The 27,935-nt window shown below is 42.4% G+C and overlaps 1 protein-coding gene across 2 annotated transcripts; it reads left to right on the plus strand.

Moving 5' to 3' along the window:
• The first annotated feature begins 28 nt into the window (after positions 1 to 28).
• CTTN (cortactin) lies at positions 29 to 27,935 on the plus strand. 2 transcript variants are annotated; one of them, XM_075095005.1, is made up of 17 exons: positions 61 to 220; positions 3,465 to 3,548; positions 3,980 to 4,053; positions 5,424 to 5,553; positions 8,826 to 8,936; positions 9,633 to 9,687; positions 10,218 to 10,328; positions 11,187 to 11,297; positions 11,921 to 12,031; positions 13,230 to 13,340; positions 15,091 to 15,146; positions 16,253 to 16,322; positions 16,880 to 17,028; positions 24,232 to 24,321; positions 24,414 to 24,603; positions 25,510 to 25,581; positions 26,168 to 27,935. In XM_075095005.1, exons 2-17 carry the CDS (start codon positions 3,465 to 3,467, stop codon positions 26,302 to 26,304), a joined length of 1,662 nt encoding a protein of 553 aa, XP_074951106.1. In that variant the 5' UTR covers positions 61 to 220; the 3' UTR covers positions 26,305 to 27,935. The 2 variants fall into 2 exon arrangements, with proteins under 2 accessions (XP_074951105.1, XP_074951106.1); XM_075095004.1 differs by lacking the exon at positions 13,230 to 13,340 and having other exon boundaries at positions 29 to 220.

Consider the following 27,935-nt stretch of genomic DNA (forward strand, 5'->3'; position numbering starts at 1 on the left):
TAAGCACCTATTTATTCTCTGTTCCCGCCCCCGGCAGCGGGCGGTGCCGCTCGGCGGGCCGGGGCGGGCCCGTCTCCCACCTGGAGCCGCCCCGCCGGGCGGGAAGAGGAAGTGGGAGCTCGGGAAAAGCGGAAATTGCAGCAGGAGCAGGAACAGCCGCCGCCAGCCCGGGAAGCGCCGGCCGGGAGCCAGGGCAGCGGCGGCCGGAGGAGGCGGCAGCGTAAGGGCGCGCGGGGACGGGGCGCGGGGGCTCCCCCGGCCCGCCGTGCCCGCCGGTGGAGCGGGGCGGCCCCGGCCGCGCCCCCGCGCTGTCCGGCTTTGTTGGGCCGGGGGCGGGGTGGGGGCTGCGGCGGCCCGGCCGCGGTGAGGAGGGGGGCGGCCTCCAGCAGCAGGCCCGGCGGGGCGGTGAGGGGCTTCTCCGCGGAGCGCCCTGAGGGGGCCTGGGGGCGCTGCCCCCGGGGCAGCCGGTCGCTCTGCTGGAGAGGCTGAGCCGGGCTTACGTGACTCGGTCTCTTTCTTTTTTTAATTTAACAAGAACTCTGTAGAGCTGCCCGTAGCTCAGAGGCCCCAGGGCTGGTGACTTGAAGGAAGAACAAGCGTCTGCTGCAGGAGCCTCGAGGGGCTTGGCGAAGGCAGCGGCGATGAGGGGAGAACGGGGCGAGCCGCGCCATGGCCTGCGAAGGTCGGGCCGGAGGTTGTCATCCTGCGCTCCGAAGAGAGGAGTTTCCCTGCCACGTCCTTCTCCTCCGGAGCCCTGACGGCGCTGCCGGGGGTAACGGCAGCTGCCGGGGCGGGCAGTGGGTGCCCAGCAGGCCAGGAGTCCGCGGTGCCCCCGTGGAGCCTTGGCGCAGGCCCAGAGCTGCCGCTTGGTTCCCTTCTCCCGCAGTGCCGTGCCTGGGCTTAAGGCGTTGGCATCCACCTTTGTTCCTTCCAGGAGTTTGTCCGCAGGCCCTGGGGAAGAGGGGAGTTCCCGAGGGTGCCGCTAAAGGTGCTGGGTAGGATGCTGACTACTGATTAGTCATGGCAGCAGTGAAGAGTAGAGCTGGCCAGATAAATTCAAAGCATATATTTAGTCTCAGTTTGTGTTTGAACTGTAGTGTTTTCTTTTCCCTTCAGAAATTTGACCATGTGAGTCAGTGACTCATAAATAGATCATATTTCTCCATACTCGGCTTTGGAAGAGATGCTAGAACAGCAAGCTGCTCTGGAAACCGGGCTGACTCCGGTTAGGTCGCCACCGGCAATCGGAGGTCTTGCCTGAGATCCCTTGTTACCAGGCTACTTTGCTCCGTTTTGTAACTCACAGCATGCAGGGTTGAGGTGTGGAAAAATGTTGGCGTTTACGTGCTTAATTTAGGAAGAAACGTGGTGGGTTCTGGATTTCGTAAGGGTATGGGTGTGAAATCCTTCTTCCCTTCATTATTGTTTGTGAGAGTTGGAGGAGGAAGCAAAAAAATCTAGGCTTAAGGACGTAGCTTTTGTTCTTTTAAATGCCCAAGCACAGCTGAGTGCACAAAACAAATAAGTCAAATGCTTGAACTACGTCCTTGGGGGACAAAGTTGTGTTTTGCCCAACTTAATGCATAGAGTGACCACATGTACTGTACCTGTACTTCAGCTCGTGTTGTTTAGAAATGGAATTATGGTGACTTGCACAGTGTGGGGAGCACGGAGGGAGGGATACAAGCCGTCCCTCTTAGGAGGGACCACACGTTTGTGTTTGATTGCAAAGTTAGAACCTGGACCCCCCATGTTGAGTTTCGTTATTGAGCTGGTTCAGTTCTGCTTGCCAACACATATTTTTTTGGCAAGATACTTGATTTGAAGGCCACGTGGCAAACTAAAGAGTAGGAGAACCTGAGACATGATTGCATGAGAGAAGGCTTTAGTCAGGATGTCCTAAGGAGAACGACAAAATACCAGTGTTCTGAAGGTTTTTATTATAAACATGTAGTCTCATAAGTTTTCTGGATATTAAGTAATTTAACAAATGCTAGTTCCTTAATTGCCACAGGAATTTGGTGATGGGAGACTGAAGAAGCAGAAGGGGAAATGTACTACTTTGTCAGGATGTCATCAGCTCTGCTCTGACACCCTCCTTCCAGGCCACTCTGGCATTTGCTGCCTTGGTGTTTGACTATCAGTTTTTCAGTTGCTCTTGTTCCTGTAACCAGTCCTGCAATTTCTGAAATGCTCCATAAAACTGACTCATCGGTTTATTCTGTCAGGCTGTAGAACAAGCGGTGGTTTTTTCCTCTGTGCACTTTACCTATGGATTATTAGTTATGCATGTAAAAGTGAGTTTTCATTCCCCTTTCTGAATTATGCTTGTGCAAATCAAATATTCCATGATAATCATCCTTATAATCTATTCTTTATTAGGAAGGTAAAGGTAAGTGAACAGAGTGATGGTATGTTAAAGAACTGGGCTCTAGTGGAATAGCGATGAAGAAAAATCCCTCCTCTGACTCATGTACCCGAAAAAGCTGGGAGAACAAAGTTTTTGTTGTTGTTTTCATTTTCCTTTTTAGAGTTTATCTGTTTTGATTTACTTAGAATAAAGGGAATAAAATACAGCCAATAGCACCAGGCAGGCCAGGTATTCCGCGCTAGTCCCATTCCAAAGTGTTAATTAAAGTGTCCAACTTGATACTCCACAGGAGATAAGGTTTCCAGAAAGTGAGATGCCCAAAATCATCAGCCACTTAAGTGTTGAACGTTGTTTCTAGATTTTATTGCTTGCTTTTTTATGAGTTTTGCTTCCTGTTGTCGGTATGCCAGCACTCACCCTCTCTTCCTCCTGAAAGTCAGACAAGACACTTGAGTTTGTGTACGTGTTTTACAAAGGATTATCTGAGAAATGCAGTAATTCTACTCTGTTTTTGCAGGCAGGTGGACTAATGTCTAGATTGCATGCAAATTCTTACACTTGTTTGGGTTTCTTTCATAATGCTGAAACTCGTTACACAACAGAGGAAACACATAGGTTATGCTGCCTAATAAACAATATCATGTTTGTCCTAAGTTATGGCTGGGGGAAAAACCTATTCCTATGCTTTAAATACATGCATCGGATCTAGAATTAGTGACAGTCTTCGGATGTGGATGTTGGTTTGGAGCCCTGTTTGAAGAGAAGTCTTTCAGTGCAGTGAATGAGGAAAAAATGCATTAATTTGGACAAGGAAAGACTTCCTAATTCTTTTTGAAATCATGTCAGCAGTTGCTCCTAACCTTTTTGTAGTGCCAATAGGAAAACTAAAAGGGATTTTCAAACCATCTTGAGAAGGCAGCTTGAGAGCTCGTAGTCAAATCTACTTTTCACTGCAAATACCGCTTCTGTGTATGTGGTTAAATAACATACTTTATTGGGAATTTTGGGTTGCGTCTCTATCAGCTTACACGTAATGTACAGCGAGTTGACGTGTAACTGGGGTGTGACAGTGCTTCTTCTGGTGGTGTTGCAGATGTGGAAGGCTACTGCAGGCCACACCATTTCTGTCAGTCAGGATGATGGAGCCGATGACTGGGAGACGGATCCTGATTTTGTGGTATGACTTTGGAATTTTATCGCCTCAGCAGCAGTGAGTTACGTCACACGTTAAAGAGTAACTCTTCAGGGTGGGGACTACATCTGGGCAAAAGGAACTGATAGGGGCGTGTTCCTGGAAGGAGGGAGGAGTAGGGGTTTGTGCCTGTGAGTGATTAATAAAACTACCTTGTTTTGGCTGGCTACTGCAGGGAGGTCTGTACGGAATAGATTTGCGCCAAGAAGCAGCAGCTTCTTGGGGCTGAATGTGTGCTCTGTGCACTTCAGCAGCAGACAAAGCACAGGGCTTACAGCAGAAGGGAAGCGAAGGGGGCCTTAACTGCTTTTCTAACTCTTCTGATCTTGCTGAGGGCTGAAGGCTTCTGCTGTCAACTCTAAAGTGCAGATAACCAGGAACGCCTTTGGGTTTTTAACTCTATGTGTCCTTCGCAGAATGATGTGAGTGAGAAGGAACAGCGCTGGGGAGCTAAAACTGTGAAAGGATCCGGCCATCAAGAGCACATCAAGTAAAGCAGCTCTCTTTTTGAAATTTATTAATAGCCACAATCCCAGGCGACTTTTAATCAACTCATGTTCTCGGTTACTTGTACCTTCATAATTAAAACAAGATCCTCCACAGAAGATTGATTATTTGCCAGATTGCTGGTCTTTCAAATATGTCAGTATCTTCAGATCTGAAATTAAGATCAGAAATATGGTGTAGGGACCCTTAAATCTTTCTTTGTAACTGGAAATGTAGTTTTTCCTGCCTCTTTGTGTCTGAAAAGTTGCTTTGTTTGGTGTTGGTGCAAGAGCCAATACTGCCGGGGAGAAGTTTGTGTTGGGTGATCTGAACAGCTCCAGCTTGGTACTTTAAGGATACATTTGGTCCCTTAATTCTTAGGCATTGTTTAGAAAACTGCTACCAAACTCATAAAAATTCTGGCGAAGTAACAAATTGAGCCCTCTGGTAGAAAAGCAAATGAGTGCATCACGGAGGGATATGTGAGGCAGAAAAGATCCATCTGAATCTCGTACTACTTATGAAAAGTGTCTAAGACTTCACTTCAAAGCAGTTTTAGGAAATCTGTGGTTGTGATGCTCATTTTTGTTTTGCTTATGTAATTGTGGGGCATCGGTTCTCGTGGTATAAAGCTAAGAGTAAATGTCAGCAGTGTTGCAAACGAAGAGGAGCTGAACTATGTGGCTTATTTCAGGGATCAATTTTATTCTGCCCTGTTTGGAGTGCAGTGGGGACGCCTACTGGCTGAATTATGCCTGAGGAAGCTTTAAACTCAGGTGGGAAGTGTTCTAAGGTACAGATTACGGTCTTGGTTTGCCCTTCTTGTACGTAGCCTGCACTACTGTAAGTTCAGTTCCTGCATATTGCAAGGGAACACCTGGGGAAGAGGAGGTGCATGTCTCCTTGCATCCTTACTCTAGTGCATTATAGTTGTGTCCAGAATGCTCAGTTAGAATTAGAGTCCCGTTACCATAGGGACTGTATGATAAGAGATGATCCCTATTCTGAAAAGTTGCCATCTAAATAAGAAGTGTTGGAAAGAGCTTAAATTAGGACATAAGAACAAAAAATGTTTCAGGCACATAAAAGTTCTAGGTAATTGATGGTTCAAACAGCAAAATACCCTTCCGTGTCAGTCGTAAAACCAATGCTTGCTTTCTTTTTTTGGGACAACATTTTGCAGTAGAATAAATTCTGTTCCTCAGAATATGCTGAAGTGCTTTGTGCACTGAAAAAATGGGAAGGGCATGAAAAATACAAGTTGTCCAACTTTTAATTAAGATGGTATTTTCATCTTTTTGTTTTGCATCTTTTTGAAGTTATTTTCTGAAACTTTCTTAGTAAAACTTGCTGCTTAATTATCTGTCTTTAAAGTATTCATCAGCTGAGAGAGAACGTATTCCAAGAACACCAGAACCTCAAAGAGAAGGAGCTTGAAACAGGACCAAAAGCTTCCCATGGCTATGGAGGGAAATTTGGCGTCGAACAAGATCGCATGGATAAAGTAAGTATGAATGCTTCCCTGGGGTGATACTTAAGCCTTGCTTTGCCAGTGGCCAGCACAACTATATATGTGAGTTAAGCTTGTTGAAGGTGCAAAGTTGGAACAACTAGCTTGGAGATGTAGAAGCTCAGATAATGGCATAAGCTATATACAGCAGTGGCTCATTTTGAGGGGAGAAGCATCACTCTTGCAGTGCTCTAACAAGAACACTTGTTAGTGTTCTATTACCCAAATCTGTCAGGCCGTCATGCTCTGTTCCCTAATTAAATCAAGATGCTCCTACAGGAGGAACTGAACTAAAGCACTTGAAGCATCAGGAACAAGTATTTCAGGTGGCAAATTAGGAATGTGTGAACGACGAGGAGAACTTCTGGGATGTGCATAGGCCCCACATGTTTTTGTTTGATGCTTGCTTTGTCTTTACAGCAGGTCTACTTGCTTATGTCCTGGGTGGATTCCCCTGGAGTCAAGATTCAAGCTTCTAGAAGTATATTTCTAAATTAAGGAAGTACTTCATGCATGAATAAATCCAGTTATTTTTTTTATTTCGATGCTGTGCCAGCTCTTCTATGCATATAGATGTTGCCAAAGAATGAAGAAATGGGTGTGCTGCTGCTTTTAAATTAGAGGGCAGCTCTCTTAAACAGTGCTAAACTGTGAACAGTGATAAGTAGTCCAAGCATTTAAAAAAATCAGTGTACTTCTGTCAGATGGCGATGTTTTACGTAAGGACTCGATGGCTGTTTAAGTTACACTGTATTAACAAAAGCAATGATAATTCTTAAGGTAATTCCATTAGCCCTGTGATAATTAGACAGGCATATCAGCTTCTGGCTAGTTTCTTTCATGTACTCTGTGAAAATAAGAGCAGAACTGTTTCCTGAAGAAGAATGATTTTATTTTCTTACTTTATTTACTTTCTGGGTTTCTCGTAATTTGACAGCCTTAAATTTTTGCTGAATTCCTGTATTCCAGAGCGAATTGCTGTATAATTCTCAATGGGCCTTTTTGAAATAGGCTAACCTAACCTCTGAATCTGGGAAAGGAATTGCTGAGCAGGTTCAACCATTAGGCCTGTTCTGCAGCTGTGTAGCTCTCTAGTGTCGGCAGTTTATCCCTCACCTGTGTTCATGGGGAAAAAAGAAACACACAGAAGTAAGTGCTCTTTCCTGTAGGCCAGGAAAAACATGATTATCCTGCCCATCTGAGTGATACTGGTGGCAGGAGACGGTCATGATTTATTTTTTTTAATAAAGCTTTCTTCCGTATAGCTGTAGTTCTAAAACATTATAATTGAGATCTCTCCTTCACAGGTATCTGTGGCTCTGTGCAGGTGTGCTAGTACTGAGCCTTGACACACCTGAAGTAAATGAGTGTTACTGCAGTGTTGTTGATGGCACAGGATTTTGTTGCATCTAGGACAAAACCTTGATGCTGACTTAAAAGGAACGGTTACATTGTTCTATATGCCAGACCTCTGTAACTGATCTAAAATGTAGCAGAGTATTGTGCTGAGGAATTATGACTGTGATTTACTCTGAAATACAGATTCCCAAGAAAAATCTTCTTCTAAGTCTTTTCTAAAAAGGGGTGTGTTGTAATGCTTAGTATTTGAAGAAACACATGTGGTAGCACATAAAGAAGACAACATGCTTAAACCGTACCTACCTCAGTTGGCGTAACCAAAGAGGGATCACATAAAAGCTAGGATTTTCAGAGCTTCCTGTCTTCCATAAATGTAATGGGTAACAGGAAGAAGAAAGGGAGGTGGGAGCCTTTTCTGTCACATTTAACAGTTACTCTGCTACAGAACACCTGCAAAATGAACAAGAGTATGACTGTGTCAGTCAGGAAAAGAAAGAGGCTTTTATATTGCTTGTAAGTTAAGGTAATGTCCTATTATTGATGTCCTTGTTCTGTTACCTGGCAAATACTTCGGCCATTATGTGCGGTAATGTTTTGCTTTCCTGTGTGCTGGAATGTTCCCCCCCAGCACCTGTAAAAGCCAAGTTACTTATGGTTTCTGGTCACCATATGTCCTCAGAGTAATTCACCTTGGTCCGGCTGTCTGCTGCTAGTATGAGATAGAGCAGTTTCTCCTTCCTCAAAGGTCGGAGCCTGGGGCAGCTGCTTGGAGGGTGCTCCGCTGCAGCCGCAGATGCCGACTGCCCCACGCCTGGGGACGGGTGCTGGAACCTGTGGTGCTGCAGGTGGTGAGTCAGGAGAGGGGCTTGTCACAGGGTGCAGCCTCTCAATCTGGACACGGCTGTGTGCGTCAGGTTATAGGGTCTTCTCTTTCTGCCTCTGACAGGAATTGTGTGCGTTTGAGCAACAGACTCAAATGTTAAAGTGGCAAATTGCAAGTTGCTCTGGCCAGCGCTCGGTTTTGGCAGTGGACAAGAAAAAAAAAACATTTTTTGGCTGTGTTATGTAGCACCCCTCAAGGTGCTAGGACTTAGCATTGAATCCAGGATCTAGAAGGGTATCCTAGCACTAGATAACTCTAGCAAACTCTTTCTGGATGCACTTTAGGTATGTAATTACAGATCCTTGTGTCTTAGCTGAAGCCAGTGACAGTGTGATGTAACTGTGCCTCAGCTTGCTGTGCTCAGCTCGAGTTCCAGGGATGGGCTCAAATTGGAGACTCTGAGGCTGGCATGCCTTTGGCATGCGGAGCTGTGTGTTGGTGTGGATGCAGTTTCATGTTGCCATGCTATTCTGCAAGTGAGGAGAAAGTAGGGAGAGAAGATGCTGAATTTTGAGCTATGCAGAAGATCAGGGTGCCTCCCTAAAAGAATGTCAGGTGAAATCCTAGCTGTAGTTGCATTTGGCTGCAATCTAATATCAGCTAAAACAGATCTGTAGCTATGTGCCTAAATAAAAGGCTGAGTATTTTATCTGGAATTATTCCTTATTTTATATCCTGCATGAACAACCATCAAGATCCCGTCTGTATCTTGCTTGTTTTCATTCCTGTAGTTTTGAAGTAAAAATACAGAGCGTTAAGCAGTCTTCATAAAGTACAGTCATTGCTGTCAGACTCCTTCTTGGCACTTCCCTTGCCTTGGCTGTATTGTTAGCACGGTGACCGTCTTCTAAAGACTTCTCAAGTGAGTAGCAGCTTCCAGGGAGGTTAGTTTCAACAGGAAGAGTGGCAGTGGTGTGTGTTTGTAATGAAGCTTATCCTCAAGTTACTTGGTTGCAGTGTTTTCTCTTACGTACAGAACTGTATAGAACTGCTGCCTGTTTCTGAACTTTCCAATTTCTTTTAGTCAGCTGTTGGACATGAATATCAATCCAAGCTTTCAAAGCATTGCTCCCAAGTGGATTCGGTGAAAGGGTTTGGTGGCAAGTTTGGAGTACAAACCGACAGAGTTGACCAGGTAAGCAATTCCATCTCGTACTGCAGCTGCTCAGTGTAGCTGAGTTTATAATTTTGTACATACAGCTGAAACGTTCCAATATCTTAAAACGCTGCTGTGGTCAGCTCTTCCTGCTGTATTTGAAGTTTAGCGGTAAACTAACATTGACCATTATGGAGATAAATTTCCGTTTAAAGCAAAACGGAAAAAAGCCCTTATGAGAAATTGAGATCAGTTGAAAAGAAAACTGAAAAGAGATGTTAAAATATGCCTTTTAGCCAGGCTGTCGTCTTTGGTGAGGATAAAGTCAGTGTGAATGCTACAGAAGGAGGGATTTGGGGGATAGTTTGTCCTGTATGCCATGTCCTGCCATGAGCTACTGGGCAGCATAATTGGTGTCCTGTTCCAAGACGGTGTAACAACCCCTGCATGGAAATGCTGAATTCCTGTTGTAGTGAATTGCTGAACCTGGCAAGACAAGAGGATGTTGCTTTGGCAGCGGATGACAAAAACCCTTGCCATGAATACACATACTAAATTATCATGTAAATGAATATGGGCTATAAGTTAAGTAGGTATTTATGCTCCTGATCAAGAAGGTCAGAGCAGTATGGAAAGACACAGGAGCTTTCTGTGCTGTTTGTCCACTGAAGTGCATGCACTTTTTCTGCTGATACCTAACTCTTTGTCACTTGTGCAATTTTATTTCTCTTCCAGTCAGCTGTTGGGTTTGAATATCAGGGGAAAACTGAGAAGCATGCCTCCCAAAAAGGTAAAGTGGTGAGGTGGTCGCCTCTGTAGACACAGGTTTTTTTTATAAATCATAGAATAGATCTCTATTCTTCTACTGTTTGTAAAAGACCTCATTTAGTGAGGCCTCTACATGCTGTTCTCAGTGACTCAAATGTTGAGGGGTCTGGGTGGAAGAGAAGATGAAAAAGTGAATTTCAAAGCAATTTCATGAGTTGATGAGTTTTTAAGGAAAGGAAATAGCCTGTCATTGTGAGTCTTTCTTTTCTTTTAGAAGTGAGGTTTAAGGACATTTTAAAAATACTGAGGGTTGTTCTTTGCTCTATTGCAGCCTATTGGAATTAGGCAGTAGATTTAAGATGAACCATCAAAAACTATATCACTCTTGCACATCCTGTTTTCTGTGTTTAAAATGAAACTTAATTTTGTGTGCTAAAGTGTGATATTTTAGTTCTGAAATAACATTTTTTTTTCCTCCTCAATTTCTAGGATATGATGTTTCTATTAAAAGCTTCTTTATTTCATTTTTTGTGTGCTTTACTCTTAATGCAGACTACTCAAGCGGTTTTGGTGGAAAATACGGGGTCCAGGCTGACAGAGTGGACAAGAGCGCAGTGGGATTTGATTACCAGGGTAAAACTGAGAAACATGAGTCACAGAAGGGTGAGTAGACACACATGTTGGTGGGTTCATACTCTGATGTAGTAGGCATTCATGACAGGCAGCGTTGTAAAATACTGATTTTTACATCTATTGCACTCCTAACCTGAAAGTTAGCACTGAATACAAGTTATGTTGCTGAAAACTTTGACTTCTGGAAAGGAAACCGAAACCATAGGTTCTGACTGGTTTAAGTGATGATCCAACTGCCATTACTTTGAAAGCAGGGTACATAGGTTTGTCTGGAGGTTTTTTGCAACTTCTTTTGAAAAGATGTAGATTCAAGTACTGAGACTGTAAGCAGTTTAACCAAAACAGAGAAGCATTTCTAAAAGAATCAGCTGTTTGCAGATTAAAACATTTATCAGAGTTAGTAGTGGTTAGAGTTAATATTGTGTTGCTAGTCAGGTTTCCAGGCATATCTGATCAAAAATTGACCATTTTATTGAAAAACTTTGGCATTTTTGCCATCTGTTTTCTGTTTACCTCAAAGAAAAGTTTGCACTCTAGCAATGCTAAAGGGAGGAAGGGGGTGTTTGTTTAAAAGCATCCGGGCTGTTGCTGATGTGGTTTTTGAAGTTCACTTTGCTATAAGTGTCTTAAGAATTTTATCAAGGAGTCAAGCAGCAGAATTGCTGATATTGCCCAGCAGTTGAACTGCATATGATGCTATTTCATTTTCCATACTGAGAGAATGTATTCTGAAGAATTTATGGCTTCAGTGTCTGGAATCAAGATGAACCGGGGATGTCAGTGCTTCTTTTAATAAGTAATGTAATGTTAGCAGGTCTATCACAATTTTTCAAGGTAATATTTTGTTGTTGAACACTTACAGACAAAATTCTTCACTCTTATCCCTAGATTATTCCAAGGGCTTTGGTGGTAAATATGGTGTTGACAAGGACAAAGTGGACAAAAGTGCTGTTGGCTTTGAATATCAAGGCAAAACGGAAAAACATGAATCACAGAAAGGTTTTTATTATCTTATTTAAAAATACTAGTTCAAATCAATCAGCTTTTTAAACCTGGGGAAAAAATATTTTGTTTGGGGTGGGTTTTTTTGGGGTAAATGTGTGTTTGCCCTTTAGTGCATGTAGGTTTCTGTTTCCCGTAAATGAAAAGGAAGGCATTGCAAACTGTGCCTGAGTTTCGCAATCTGATTTCCAAGGGACCTTATGTCCGCAGGGAAATGACTGAAATTGCACATTTATTTCACAAATCTCTGGTATTCAGAGGCAGTATCAAGTCCTTCATTATTTATATATCTACGTTGCGCATATATGTGTGTTTTATATGGCTTTAGGTGCAAAGTGCATCAAATTCTTCAAGTCTCAGAATATTATTGAGTCTGTATGGTGTAATCTTCACTGGATTTGTGGTGCTTCCTTGCATTGTGATCCTAGAGTTACTGAATGGGTATGCTTCTCCTCTGCTGAGGTAGTGTAGCAGGGGGGGAAAAAGTGAAAAATGTCATTATTAATGATAGGGCATCTTATCCCGTAACATGTTACTGCTTGGTGGTTGTTTTTGTTTTTATTAAATACTATTTATGGTCATAAACTGCAATAATGTTTTCTGAAACTTCACGTATACAGATTATGTAAAGGGGTTCGGAGGCAAGTTTGGAGTGCAGACAGACAGACAAGACAAATGTGCACTTGGCTGGGATCACCAGGAGAAAGTGCAGCTGCATGAATCCCAGAAAGGTATATCAGTTCACAATTCTTTGCTATTCTTTCTGACTTCTCTCATTTTGACTTTTCTCTTCCCTGTGTGAACCCTCCTCCCCCGGTATTGTTGCCCAAGGCCTTAGGGCAGCTGACATGAATCTCCTTTTTCTGTGTTTGAACGGTTGCTGTGTATGGGTTGTACTGATGTTTGCAAAGCAGGTTTAACACATCTGATACTGAATCCCTGGAAGTTCAGACTTAGTGATAAGTTCTCAATGGAGAAGCTTTATGAGTCTGCAGGCAGCCTGCATTATTCTTTTTTTCCTTTTTCATTTGAGCTGTGCAAACACAAATTAGCAATTTCTTTGTACTTTCCACAAATAATCTTCTTTTTCTGATTTCCGTTATTTATACCCCAGTTTTCATGCAGGGGGAGTCTAATATCTAATGCTGGCCTTCCTCATTGCCTGTGAGGTGCCTATTCCTGTTAAATACCGGTGCTCGGAAGAAAAGTTGCAAAATTACGATTGCTCCCGAGCCCTCTGTCTGTCACTACTCTTAACTTAAAGACATTAGAAGTGAACCTCAGAATATTGTTTTGTTTTATGCTCCAGCAGATTTGTGCTGAGAGGATTACCTGAAGCCCCTTTTTTTGTGCCCTCATTTTATACCTTATATTAAAATAGCTGTTCTAAGGCGGCAGTAGGGAACGCTCATAGCTCTTAGCTGAGAGCTTTTTTTCCCTCAAGCTGTGTGGCAGCAGGAATATTCCTTCTTCCTTTAAACAATGCTGTGTTGGAATATCTTAAAAACTCTTTAAAAGTCAGATCTGTAGTGTAAAATGTTAGCCACGCTGATGAAGCAAGCTCGTTTTATTCTCTTGTATCCTTTCGTGTGTTTTGTTTTGATGAATATACTATGTGCGTGTTTGTGTCCATAACGTTGATCAAATGCAAGTGCATTATGCAGTATGTGTGAAAAATGTTGAGAAGTGCTTTTTTCTGTGACTTCAGAATGGTGTTCTTATGTCTGATAAATCATGTTGACCTCTTCTTAATCTCAAGTGGAAACTTCTTTTGAATTTACTCTTGCAAAAATGTATTGAGATTTTTTTTTTCCACCATCCGAAATTGTTGGTAATTGAGAAATACTGCAAAAATTATTTTCAGTGTCTCTGACTAAACTTCTTTATTTTCCTCCCTTCATTTTAATTTATTACATGTGGCTTTTTCAGACTATAAGAGTGGTTTCGGTGGGAAATTTGGTGTACAGACAGAAAGGCAGGACCCATCTGCTGTGGGGTTTGATTACAAGGAGAAACTAGCCAAGCATGAATCTCAACAAGGCACCGTTTTCACTTGTTACTTTCTTAACAGTGCAGCCACTTCTCACACAGTCTTAAATAGTTGTCTGAGTAGACTGATGCTAGTAATGTGCAGACACTTTCTTGCGCTTCTATTCCTACATGATCTAGCAATGTTCTTCCATTTTATTCTTAAAATGTTACATAAAGCAAGCCTGTATTCAGGAAACAGATATCCAATGTTTAGTTAACAGCTCTACATTATGCATTTAGTTAATACCTATACAATACAGTGTGATAACAACATTAGTATGTCTAGTACTATTAGTATAATGTTAATGACATCGTGCTTACCAGTTTTAGAGTCTAAATGTGAAGCTTTGCCTGGACAAATTGGTGGAAAAATATTCAGATAAGGACCATGCATGTAACAATTAACAAGCAATGGGTTATGGCAAGATAATTTTAAAATTATTGTAGTCTTTAAAACAAGAAGTAGGGAATGTTTGTGGTTCTTGGGTGAGCAAATACTGTTATAATGCTCTCTTTATTCATTGTGAAATAGTTGGGGTACAAACCATGAATTCCTGGTTTTCCGTTATCTTAAAGTGAGAAGTCTGGATCAGGAAAATGTAAGTGTAGTATATTTATTCTGGCTGAAAATACATACAAAGCTGAAGAAAATGAGGTTGTTCATTCTGATAGTCAATATTTTTCTGTGCTACAGTGACACAAATTCAAACTTCTAGAGCGTCAGATGTGCCTTAGCAGAGCCCAAGTACGAACACTAAAATAGCTGGCTAGGGGACCCAGGTGGTTTTGGGGCTGAGAGGAGAAGGAGTAATTGTAATTGTATTCCAGGGACCTATAGGAAAGCCTGTCCATCTACAGAGTCTAAGGGCACATTCCTACAGCTCACTGCCACCAGAAAGAGGTGTTTTTCCAGGCACACATTCTTGCTCCTTCTGTTGTGCTGGCTCTGGTGCTCATCAGACATTTCTCTGAGTATAACTCACTAGAAAGAGCAGAAAGCTACTCTTGTTAGGGTTTGTTTGTTGTTTTTCTTGTTAATGCCACTAGTGAGTAAAACTGATTTTGGAGTATTAACGAGTGCTGGAGTCAGCATCAGGTGAGAGTAAGAGTGTGCAGCTCAGGGGTGGTACGGAATAGCATGGCCACCCCATTTCTGGGGTGGTAACTTGTTGCAGACTCGTGCTATCTCGTGGAATTGCCCCTTTCCATATGTAGAGCAGCAGTTATTACCAATGACTTTAATGTTCATCTGTTGAGTATCACGACCAAATCCACTGGAATGAAAAATTTGTTATATTTTCCTGCCATTCATAGAATTTACCAAGTTAAAGAGGAAAAAAACACCTCTGTGGTCACCGAAGACTGGATATCGCTCCTTTGAGCAAAGCAAAATGGCTTAGGTTATATGATTACTACAGAGGCCTAAGAATTGGTGCTGTGAAAGGCTGTGTTACAGAAGTGATGCATTAGAAGGGCTCCTCCCTTATTCCTTGCTTGATACCTTATCAGTCCTCAGCTTAATGTTTACTCAGAGAATGCATGTGGCCCACAATCTGTCATCTGCTGGTGTACCTGAAGGCTCTTGCAGTTATGTATCCTTTCTGCATCAAAAAACAAGTTGCATTTTCTTTGGCGGCTGTCACTGTATCTCTGCATGCAGCTGAAATGGCTATTTGCATTTGAAATGGCTATTTGCATTTGGCAGAAATATGGCAGGGACAACAAACTCCCTACTCTAACCTTTTTATCCTGCCTTTAGATTATTCGAAAGGATTTGGTGGGAAGTATGGTGTACAGAAAGATCGGATGGATAAGGTAAGGGGCTTCAAAGAGCCATGACTCAAGTAGTCTGTAGGGATACAAAGTAGTTTGGCTACATATCTGCAGTGTTCAGCACTTTATTTCTGGGAGCTTCTCCAGTCTAACAGTAGAGTTCTGTGCTTTTCTAAATCTTTAAAAAACAAGTTTATACACACAGAGAGCTGATGCTGGTTTATGAACACATGTATGTCTGTACATATGTGTAGTGTGTATATTTAAGTAGGGAAAACTGAAACATGGAAATGAGAGAATAGCAAAATTTATACGAAAGAATGAGAAAATCCATTAATTCCACAATTTCAGTCATGTCTTGTAATAACTAGCTAACGCTTTCTATCTTGAGGACATCCTTTTAGTGGTCTGCGTAAAATAGATGTCTTATACCTACCAACTTTGCCCACTTTGATTATCAGGGACCTTCTCCTTAGGAGAATTGGTTTTAGGATTCTGTAATAGTGAAAGACAATGCAGCTGGTAGCCCCTTTCTACCTCTGCTAGCTTTTTAAATTTAAAAATGGAGGTGAAAAAATCCTCACTGAGATTTATCTACTGAATAAATTTACTCTCAGATTTATGTAGGACATTTAAAAGTGAGAAAGTAGAGGAGTTTGAAAGTCTGCAGGATTTTTCGATTTTTTTTACTTGTGGCTTCAGGACTCAAGACCATTCATTCTAAAAAAACCTTTGGATTTTCAATACTGTTCTCAAAATAATCCCTCTGTTTTACCAATATCTGCTTCTTTAAGGGAACTGGATGCTTTTACTGTGGTAGAAATCCTGCACAATATGGATTAGAACACCAACAGCTACACAACAAATGTTTAGGACATTGGCTCATTTTAGTTCTGATAAGTCATCTGCTCATAAAATACGTTTTTTTAATTAATAGGATTTTTCTGTGTTTAAACCTGTCCCTGAAGATTAATTCTTACATAGTTTGACTTAGTGTCAAGTTTTGATTCTTCCTGATTTTTGTTTTGCTGTTCTGAAAAAAGCCATAGGGGCAATATCGCAATAAAACGTCACAGATTGAAGCTGTCTGAATGTCTTCATGAATGTGTGGGTTTTTTTCAATGAACTCTTTTTCTCCTCACTGGTAGAATGCAGCAACTTTTGAAGATATTGAGAAACCAGCATCAACTTATCAGAAGACCAAGCCAATAGAAGCTGGTAAGGCATTGGCCCCGGATCCTTTCTTTGGACATGATAATGTTCAAAAGCCCAGGATATTACTGTCGATGTAGTAGTGCTGAGTAAGAATCAAATCTAGAGGGAGCTGCTTTATTTGCAGGTCTCTAGCAACCTCAACTACTCTCCCTTCTCCCTTCAGATGTTGTTTTGGTTTGTTGGCTTTTGGAGTTTGGTTTTTTTTTTTTGTCATTGAGGGTCGTCAGAGTTGAGGAAGGGAGAATGAAAAGCATTGGAGCAGGGAATACACTGAGTAGGGAAACAGAGTGGTGGAGACTGTACCATGAAGGAGGGGAGGGAGAAGTGTTGCAGAGGCTTTTATATGAGAGAAATATGGTGCATAAGATGTTTGGACTTGGAAGGGGAGAGGGAGAAAGAGGGATAGAAGGGCTTTCCTGAATCAGCTGTGAGCTCAGAGAGCAGAAAAGCAGAAACATGTTCAATCCTAGCAGAGAGTTGTACCAAAAACTCATTCCAGGCTACCTTTATGCAGACCTTAAACAACAACATTTTACTTTAATTTTCTTAAAATGTTACAGTTGCTAATAAAACAAGCAGCATCCGGGCTAACTTTGAAAACCTAGCCAAGGAAAAAGAGCAGGAAGACCGAAGGAAGGCAGAAGCTGAGAGAGCACAAAGAATGGCTAGGGAGAAACAAGAACAGGAGGAAGCTCGAAGGAAACTGGAGGTCAGTAAGATTCAAATCCATTTGAGCAGCACGTCTCCTGTGTTTGAATGCAATGCTGGGAGAAAATAAAATCTTCTAAGAAAAGATACTTTCCTTCTTTCCAGCTAGGCTTTAAAGTACTTGGTGCTTGCCTGTGTTTGTACCTGTGCTTTACCTGTTTGTGATTCCAGCCATCTGTCAACATGCACCATGTGTATATCAGACATCAGATAGGGTGATAGGGTAACACTCTATAGGTTTTTTATTTAGCCTGTCCCAAAATACCTGTGCTACTCTTGAGCACTAACCTCTGCAGTCTGACATTTTCATACTGTACTTCTGCCTTTTGGTAATAACAGATTCCCTTGGGTGCAGAGGACCTCATAGGGGAGAGACGTGGTCCCCGAAAGGCCCTATATGAATGCTTGTCTAAGAAGTTTAATACCGTGGTGATAGTTGGTGATGCTGGCTTTTTGGAATCAGTATTGTGGAAGATGGAGGTGGTATCACCCGATAGGTATAGCACATGCCCATGAGATGAGGGGAAATAATCTTCCCAATGTTAACTGAATCTTAGTTTGGGAATTAAGAACAATAGTTCAGCGTTGGCATGGTGAAAAGCTTCGTGATTTCTGTGTTATTCATAAGCAAAATAATTCCAGGAAATGTTTAGTCAGAAACTTAATCTTACCTGCTTTATAGAATTTGCGTATTTGGTGAAACTCTGCTGCTGAGCAGGACTAGTGTGTTAACAGTAACTTGTCCTTCGTGTCTTGTTCATTTGCTTCATTACACAATGCGTGAGATGCCTTTTCATCAGTAATCCTGAGGGCCTGCTGTCTGCAGCAGCGTGACGTTTCAAACAAGCCTCTGTAGCAGTGTTTGTCCAGAGCCCCTGTGGCAGTTTCCCTTGTGGTCCCATGTTGTTGTTCTGATCTTGTGGCCTCACGCTTGTAAACTCCGATATTACAGCAGGGAGTGGCAATGCTGGTGTAAGAATAGTCCTGCTTTTCCCCTTGTCCTTCACTTCTTGTTTCACAGGTATTAGTTTATACTAGAGAAGACTAAACGTAGGACACAAAAAGATAGCAGTCTTTTGAATTCTGAATAAATGCTACTTAGCCACACGTGTGTACTGAGACTTAGCAGCCACCCAGTATGCAACACTGCTGCCAAAATAGCGTGCTCTGACTAGTGCTAATGGTGTCCCAAGCAGGAATAACCAGTAGGGAGGTTGAGCAGGTCCTGATGAAAAGTATGTAGTACTCAAGGAGATGCACAGGAAAAATGGTCATCCTCATCATAGAATCATTTCCACTTGCCACACTGAAGAGACCCTTCCAGAGGAGAATGCTTGTTTGGGATCCTCGTCACTGCTCTTCCTGGCTGGCTATAGGGCGTTTTCCTATTTCCTTCTTTCTTCTCTCTCTCTTTCTCCTCTCTTGTTTTTATTTTCTGCCAAAAGTATCTTTCATTGTTAGAGCCAATGTATGCCACCAGCTGCAGACTCCACTAATAAATCTTCTTGCATATGAACTTATCTCAGCATCCTCTGAGAGGCATCTGGAATTCAGGTCTGTCAGGTGATTGCTCAGATCTGGTCTGTCCTTTGCCTAACAACAAATGGGGCAGACCCCATGACTGGTTTCTCAGGTGAGGTATGTACTTCCCCTTAGTGGGATGCTGCTATAGGATGTCAGGGTGTGGTGTCCATCCCATTCCATCAGTGTGGTCTCATTCATGACAAATTTAGACTTGGTGTAAATAATTTGTTTTAGAAGTATGAGAAACTAAATGCACAGCGGGCTTACAGTTAACCTGGCTCTGATCTTCCTAAACTGAGGAAAAATACACTGCATGAAACTGCACGTTACTTCACATTAACTAAACTAGCCTAAACCAGCAGGGCCGCTAACAGCAGCACTCTTAAGCCACCTTGTTCCTTATGCCAGCAAAACATCTGTATAGTCACACAAAAGTGGAAGATTAACCCTAACAAATAAAACATGTAGTTAACCCAAATCGGTTCCCTTGCCCGGTTTGTTGTTTGGCTTCTCAACTCTGCTGTTCACAAACGTGCAGGCCAGCGCTGCTTCTGAAATAGCTCTGTGGTTTTGCTGTGCTGAAACCGCATGGCTCGTGGGTCTTGTGTGTAGTGGGATTTCTGAAAACCGCTAACTTCCTCTTGAGTTCTGTTTGGAATGTGGGAAGTTCTAGCTTTATAGGATAAATCGAGTCTTTCCATCTGAAGTGATTGCTGCCTTTTTGTTTTTTTTTCTTTTTTCTTTCAGCTTATTACCTTTTTTGCCTTATGGCTTCAAGATGTACAGTGTGAGCGTATGTTCACTGCATACATGTATCACAAGAGGAATGGGAGTTCATCTTTGTGTATCAGTGATTTCTTCTAATGCTGCCTTTCATCCCTGTGTACTTTGTGGACTTCTAGTACCTTCCCCCAACCACTATTTGGGTTTCTTTACTGCCTTGGAAAAAAAAAAAGTTACACCTTTTACACAGCATCTGCCACTCTCTTAAAGCTGGGAGAGGAAGAGATGAAGAGCTGAAGTTGAGAATTCAGTCTTTTCCATTTGGTAAGGTCAGCAGGCCTGCTCCAGGGTGCCACTCTGTTAGTCAACTTGGACTGCTCGGTGTCATTCTCGGCACGGGCACTGCCCTCCAGCACTGAGCCACACAGAGAAAAGTTGAATGTTTGCCTTGAGGAGAGTCATTTGTTTTCCCTCTCCTCAGAGCAGTAAAACTGAAATGCATCCAGTCCGTACAGTTGCTCTGGGAGCTCTTCAGATGAGAAAAGCAGAATGCTTCTGCACGTGCTCACTCAGAAAATGCTATCGGCATGTGTCACCAGCTGCTTCTGGTGTAGCTGTTCAGCTGGTAGCCCCATAGCTCCTCTAGCTATTGCCAGGCTGGCTTCTGCTCCTGCACTACTGTCCACTGTTCCCACCATGTTTCAGTATGTTTAAGGTTTTGCATTGCCAGCATCTAGGTCGAACACCTGGTTGTTTCCCTAACAAAGTGATTTTTCACTCCTCATCCTGTCTTTGTCCTTGCCACCAACACAGCAATTGTAGTCAAAGTCCCTCAGCTCTGAGGTCTATTCCATGGGGTGACAAAGAATGGGCACAAATACTCTTTTTGGACATAATCTGGGGACAGTCTTGAGATACACGTTGCTCTTGAAAGCGCAGCTTCCCTCCTCCTTCAAGAGATCTCCTTTTTCTTGGCACTTGCTTCCCTCTGTCAGCACATTGGATCTGGATCATGTTAGGACTTGTGACTTATAGCAAGCAGCATTGCTGTCTTTGCAGGATTTAATTTAGTAGAAACTTTTATAGTTCTCCAAATAAGGAAGAACCATGATATACATTGATGGGTATCACAAGTGTTGTGTTGTTAATAAGGCCATTCTGCATCCATGAGATCATTTTGGACAGCCCTTGCTTCCAGTTACTGCTGAGAATTGCTAAAAAGTATCAGTCCTAAAGGAAATTGGACTTTCTCAGCATTAATCCTGCTCTCTCATTTCTTTCTCTGAGGTGCGTATTTTCACCTGGTAGTAACTCCATTCCATCATGACTTCTGCTTCATTCCCAGACAAGGTGTCTGGTGGTTTAAGATTTTCTCAGCCTGTCTGAAGCTTCTTAGGTCGTCCTCAAGATGCTGATGGTACTTGCTAGACAGCGCGTCTCGGCTGAGGATTTTTACTTCCTTACTTTTGGAATCGGTTGTTTCTAGGGAATTCCACAGAAGTCCAGCCCCTGTAAATATTGCAGTCCATCCTTGAACGCCTGGGTCTTAAAGTGAATGTCCTTGACTCATTATCACAAAGAAATTACCAACTCTGACAGCAAGGGTTCTCTTGTTGCAGGATCCCAAAATACTTTGTCCTTAACTCAGTGCTTCACCTCTTAGGCAACTACCTCATGAAAGTGTCTCTCACCTAGGGCATGTGGCAACTCTGATACCTCATACTGATCTTTTCTCTACTTCATGTACGTTACTTGCTCTGCACCTTTTGCTACAAGCAGGTTGCAAGGAGATACTTTATGTGGTGGCAGCCGTGTCTCCAAGGGCTTACCCTTTATACTCCCTCTGTCTTGACAAGTAGGGCTATCCGTATATTCTACAATAGCGTGTGGTTTCATTGCACCACAGTTGCATTTTCACAAGGAGCAGCAGCTATGTTCCAGTGCTCTGGCGATCTGGTCCATTTGGAGGCCAGAGCTTTCCTGCTTTGCTTATGAGTGATGGCAGTCTAATATGGTTTAGGAGAGATCCTCTGTTCCCTCGAGGCAGCAGTTGCCCTAAGCAATAGTTGTGGCGAGAACAGGACTCTCTGAAGTCCGCACGTGTCAGTCCTTCAGCTCTGACAGATGAGCTGTGTTGCAGTCCTCGGCAAGAAGTGGGAAATCTGCTCTGGCGGCCGTATGAATGTTATGAAAGGTTGCACAGCTGCCACAGAAAGTATTGATGCTTATTTCTGCCAGAAGGTTTGTGTCCAGGCTTGGTCTTGGGTACAACCCTGAGACTGGCCAGGTGGCCTGGTGCATTCATTTCTCCAGGTACCAGTGCTGCCAAGCGCTGTGGTTAGGGTGAGGCAGGACAACATCCCGTTGGCTCTCATTGTCCCTGCGCATTTCGGTACTGGGCCTTCTTAGCCTTTCAGTGACTTCAGTTCTCTCTGTCTGACCTGTGTAAGTGTTTGTCTGTCTCAGTCATCTCCATCTTGAAACAATCCACTTCATGCTATGGATGCCGAATGGCTCTCCATTAGACTAATCCTATTCCAACTGAGTTGGAGCCATTTTTTTTTACCCAAGAAGGAGAAGATGACTGGTCATATGTATCTTGCCAAAGCAGTCAGGGTTTCTGTTTAGTATTCCCTTCCATTGCATGGGTTTGTAGTCTGGGCTGAGTGGGGGAAGAAGTTCAGCTTCTCCGTTAGCTCGCTTGCCATTCATTTTGGGTGATCATATGCTCATAAGTAACATCTGTGGATAGAGGGTGGTGAATTTATGCTTTTGTTACCCGTTTCAGCTTTTCACTGAGGTTTCCTCCTGCTGAGGAACCAGTTCTCCAAAGAGTTTAAATGTAGTAACCCAGGTTCTCAGGCATCATTGAACTGTTATGCCTTTTTTTTTTTTTCCCCCTTTCTCTTTCAAAAATGACTGACTTTCTTTACTGTTATTTTTGTTGTAAGTGTGGGTTAAATTCAAGCCGTTATGCTTGATTTTTCTTGTGCTTCATCAAAGATTCTGTCGCCTGGACACATTTGAAGTGTTTTTTTCCAAAGCTGGTATTTAAATTTCACCATAACCAGATGATTAATGTTCTTCCAGACTGAATATAGTTAATTGTGTGATTCTGCAGACATCGAGAGAGAGAGGACGAGGTTAAGGGGAAGCTCAAACAGCATCGCCTGCACGCCCCCTTGCTCACAAGCTGACCATGGAAAGGGGAGGGACGCAAGCCACACCATCCACAGATACTATAAAGGATGGGGACAGGCGGGCTTTGACTTAAGCGAACTTTATATCTTTAAGTGAACTTCCTTGCACAGACAGAAAGTTCTCTTGCTTTAAGAAAGAACGTGGGCCTACGTACTCCCACAATGGGAATGTGCATATGGGCTGCATTCCTTCAAGAACCCTGTTTACTGGTAATCCTTCTTCTCTTTTGCTTTTCCATATATCGCATAGTCAAGCGGTGTTCAGGGAGCTCCGCTTTAACTGCTGGTTTGAATTGACAGGTGCCTCATGGTTTAGCTAGCCTTTGCTACCTTAGAGAACAAGGCAGGATGCTCTTCCACATGGAGCGTTTCAGTGTGGAAGAAACCCAGCCTGGGGGGGGACCGTGCAATTTAAATGTTTTATGCTGCGGCTATCCTACCCTGTAATCTGGATTGCAGAGAGCCATTTCCTAGGACAAAGTATTCAAACTGTTGCCATGTTTGACATTGTTAATGGTTTGATACTACTTAATTTGTCCCCAAACTTGGATTTGACTTCTAATAAACACTTTGCTGGTGCTTTTTTTCTCTCTAGCTCAGGAGTTAAAAGTGGGGGAGGACTGTTCGCATCAGGACAGATTTTTTCCAGCACTAAGCTTTGAATCGTCTTCAAAGCCACCTCTGTCCTCAAGACACACTTTGCTTTCTTTGTTGGATGAATATTTTTTTTTAAGCTGTGACAAACAAAGGAAAGGAATAATTTTTTTGTAGCAGAGTCCTATCACTTCATCTCGTACTATAATTTCTCCAGAGGACCCTTGGGAGAGTTAACGGCTTGAATGACCTAAACAACTGGAGGGCACAGTCTCTCATACCATGTATTCTCTCTTCTTTTTTACAATAAAGAAGAAAGTTTGGCCCTAGATCCACAGTTTGTTTTTTCCCTATGGTAAAGAGAGGCAAAGCAAAATAGCTAGCTTACAGTCCTTGGTTTTATTTTTTCAAGTCGCGCAAGCAACGTAGCATTTCTTGTGCTACCATATCCTGGCTTTCTAATGATGATGTGGAGTTGCCCTCTGATTCACAGGTGGGATGGTACAGCGTGAAGTGCTTGAGCCCAGAACACTTGATTCAGATTCACGTTCTTCGTGCTGCGGAACACAATAGCAACACTGCTTTTATATCTACCACATGTAACTATTCAATATGTTTGAATCCCCTCACTGTCAGTATAAAGGACCTAATTTTGTCAGTCTTTTGCCTTGGCAGGTGTTTTGCAGACCTGCAAGAGGTTGCAGGATCATTTCTTATCAAAGATAATGTATCAGTTGTAGAGTTAGAACGTGCAGGCTTCAGATTCTCTAAACTTATGCTAAAATGGGACATGAAGCCCAGCCAGCTAATGAACAGAATGGATCTATTGAACACACAAACCCTGCAGCTCCTGTGGAAACGTGCCAAAGAACATTGGGTACTCTGTTTTTAAACACATGTATGCATACATACTGTGTGGTTTTTGCTTCTTCACTTCTCTTCTCTTCTGCTTTGCTGTATTTCGGAGGCTTTACTGTACAGCCAATCTGAACCTTCATGCAGGTTCTAATGATCCAGCCTGTCCAGTCCTCTTCTGCTCTCTGCTCACATCAGTTTATTGCAGAATATGCTGCTTGTCTTTCTTACTGGAGGGTTGTTTCTTGTTCAGTGTCATGACATTAGTGATTAAACTGCACTGAAGTTTTTCTTTCCCTTCCATTTAGGAACAAGCTAAAGCCAAAAAACAAACTCCACCGCCATCTCCTACCACGCAGCCAGCTGAACAGAAGGCACCCTCAAGCCCAGTCTATGAGGTTTGTCACAATCACTTTCAGTACCTGGTTTTTGATCCTAAGCGTAGGAACCTTTTTATAAAACCCTGACGAACCTCCCTGTATTTCTGCAGGATGCTGTTTCCTATGAAGCAGAGTCTGCCTACAAGAATTCCAGCGCAACGTATTCAGCTGCGCATGAGCCAGAGTCCGGCTACAAAGCTGCAGAGTCAGACTACCAAGAAGCAGTGAGTCAGCGAGAGGCAGGATACGAACCAGAGACGGTTTATGAAGTGGCAGGGGCAGGAGACCTTTACCAAGCAGGTAGAGTGTTTGTTTCTGATATGAAACCCTTTAAGATAAAGATTATTCCTTGGGCAACAACTTACTGAGTAGTTGTGCCGATAGTACACTCTCCTAGTGTTGTAAAGTCTTAGTCTGATGAGACTTTTTAGATTCTCCACCAACAAACCTTAATTAGGAGGCTAAGATAGAGCAAGGTTGAAATTACTTAACTTTTGTGAGATGATGTTGGAATAATTACAGCACACTCTAGAGTTTCAGTTCAAAAAGAAGTGTAGGGGTAACCATTTCCACCCTGCGTGATGCAGCTCAACATGAGAAGAAAGCACAGATATGGAGATTAAATGTGTGCTGAGCCAGTGCTGGCCTACCAAGCAAAAAATTCTGTCAACAGTTCTTGGACTTTGAAACGGATGTGATGTGTTCTGTGCCTATGAGGGAGTGGAGTAAGGATGTCTGAACCTAATGAAACTGAAAGAATACAGTTCTTTTGAATTCCCGTTCTTCTTCTCTATTCTGGTTACTAAATGAGGGGTGAAGAATGAACCTGCTCGCTCTGGTACAAAAACCTGGGAATTTTAAACAGGCCCCGTCCTCCCCCCAGCCCTTAACAAGGTATTAAATAGTCTCTTCACACTGATCCTTGGGCTCAGGTGTTCCGTCACATTTCACAGAAGTGTTATAAGGCTGATAGTTTTTATTTCCTACTGTATTGAATACCTACTTGTGAACCCTTCCTTTCAGGCTTTAATCGTGTGTGAGTTAGGGAAAAATTCCGTTTCAGAAGGTGTGTCGGCACTGCTGAAAACTTGCATAGTTTGTTCCCTGCTTCTTGTGTGGGCTAGCAGTAGAATTAGAGGAGCACGACAGAAAAGAACTCAGGGTGATAAGTAGTGTGCTTCATGTTTCTTCTCTCTCTCTTTTTAGAAGAAAATGCCTATGACGAATATGAAAATGAACTTGGAATTACAGCCATAGCCCTTTATGATTATCAAGCTGGTAAGCAAAGCTCTTGTTTTTAACCCAGTCTTTGAAAATTCTGTTCTGCACAGATAAGTCTGGATTTTTCCTTTGCCTTTCATCTTGTAGCCTTTTGTAGTAATATATGAAATTAAGATACAAAGAATTAGGAATTTAGTGATTTAGCATTGAGACACCTTAGAAAACTACTAGCCGCGGTTTCCAGAAGTGGTGGGAGTTTTCAAAATCTTTCTTAACAAACGTTAACACTCTTGTTAAAACCTTGGCATATGTATTTGTTTAAAATCTTGACCAGTTAATTCTGAGGAGAGATCAAGAAAGTAAAGCGGGTCTCAGCGTGTCAGGTAGCAATTGTTGCTCTAAGTTAGTCAGATAGGCTCGCAAATTGCAGTAGGTAAGAACCAGCTACCTCATCACCCCGGAGGATGAGAAAGCTCCTGTCTTTATGGATCGTCATTGCCCGGTGCCCTGTTTCAAGCGCCCTGATGGGGGAGAGGACGGTGATGGGTGTCTGCGTTACTCGTAGCGATGGTGGGTTGATAGGTGAGATTGCAGTGTGGCCTGCTCCTGGGCAAATACTGAGCCTCTTCAACTCTCTCCCCAGCGGGTGATGACGAGATTTCCTTTGACCCAGATGACATCATCACAAACATAGAAATGATTGATGACGGCTGGTGGAGGGGTGTCTGCAAAGGCCGATACGGGTTGTTCCCTGCGAATTACGTGGAGCTGAGACAATAAAGACTATTGTCTACTGGTTATGCCTTAATTCCCCGGTCAATAAATCTGACTTAATACACTACAAATCACGATGCTTTTCTGAGGATGGAGGGGTATATACATATTGCTTTTATATTTAATACTTTGCTGATGCTTTTTAAAATGTTTATGCCACAGAAATAGCTAATATATTGTAGCTACTATGTTCTTCACTAAGGCTGTTAAAATGATTTTCATGCATTTGGAAACATTTTTTCTCTGCCAAATTAGCAATTGTCATAAAAAGCCTTTTCGAGGACAATTAGCTGTCTGTCGTAATATTGCATGTTTTACTCATAAGTGAGCAGATTTACTTAGTGTTTAAGTCTAGTTAGTCTTCCACTAAATGTTTTCAGCAGAGAAAAATCATGGCTATGCAGGTTATTTGCCTTTCCACTAAGCAGGAGTGGGGAGCACTGGGGAGGTGTATAATTTTTTCTTTTCTTTTCCAGCTAGTGAGTGAAAAAGCAAAGAGCATACTTCAAAGTTGCAGCTAATGGCAGTTAATCAAATACTGTCCAATATTTATGGAATACTAATGTTACAAAGGAAACAGTCTGGTTACTTTTTCCTTCTCTTTGAAAGTGAAGTTCCTAGGTTCTTGCATTGATTTATTCCAACCCCACCCCTGCTGATCCTGCTCCTCCCACCCATGTTATCCCAGAGGAGGCCTGCAAACACTCTAGCGCTGATTGTCCCAAATTTCTTTACTTATCGGTTTTGTTTCACCCTCCTCTTTCCCAGGAAAACTTGAAAAAGTTACTACACAAGTGTTGGGTCAGTCAGCGAGCTTCCTACTTGTGCAAAGGGAAACTGGCATCCAAGTTTGTGCGACTACCTGCAGGAGTAGTCTCATTGCTTTAAATGGGAGAAGAAAGGCAGGATGGAATTGCAGTTGTGTTCTGTGTGCAATACATCCTTTGTTCATGCAAGGAATGGCCTGCTGTGCAGTAATGACATTTTGTGTAACCATAGTTGAGTCAAGGAATGTCAATGTAAGCGACTAGATTTAAAACCTGTATGGTTTAAAAACAGAGATCATTAATACAAGAGGCAACTATACTTTTTGTATGTTCAACAGAAACTGCCAGTAACGTTCTGCTAAATAACAAAATTAAACCTGTTCTTTGCCAAAACTAAAATTCTTGGTGTTCTAGGAAGCTGACTTCAAATTTAGGGTCCCTACCAAAGATAGCAAGTTGTATCTAATAGCGCACGTGTTCAATGTATGTACTGTCTGTTTCCACCTTCTGATCAAAATGGGAATGGCAGAACTGGCGTAGTAGCTAAGAAAGAATGCAAAGCATTTTTCTGAACTGTAAATTTGGACCAATGGAGTATAGGAGACCTGTATAATATGGTAAAATGTATAATGTCTCTATGAAGAAGGCATCATGTTGAACCAATTCTTGGATGGTTGGGACAATCCTTAATGAATGTCATATGTGTGTCATGACATTTTTTTTTTCCTTTCCATGGTCTCATTTCTATATTGTATTTGCATTACTAGGGTTGGGTTTTATATGCAGTTTATTTTATCCAATTTTGCATAGGACACCTCATAGGGATATAATTTTTGTAAATTAAATATTCAATAAACTTTTTGAACCATT

Source organism: Phalacrocorax aristotelis, chromosome 5, assembly GCF_949628215.1.
Source record: "Phalacrocorax aristotelis chromosome 5, bGulAri2.1, whole genome shotgun sequence".
Classification (NCBI taxonomy): Eukaryota; Metazoa; Chordata; class Aves; order Suliformes; family Phalacrocoracidae; genus Phalacrocorax; species Phalacrocorax aristotelis.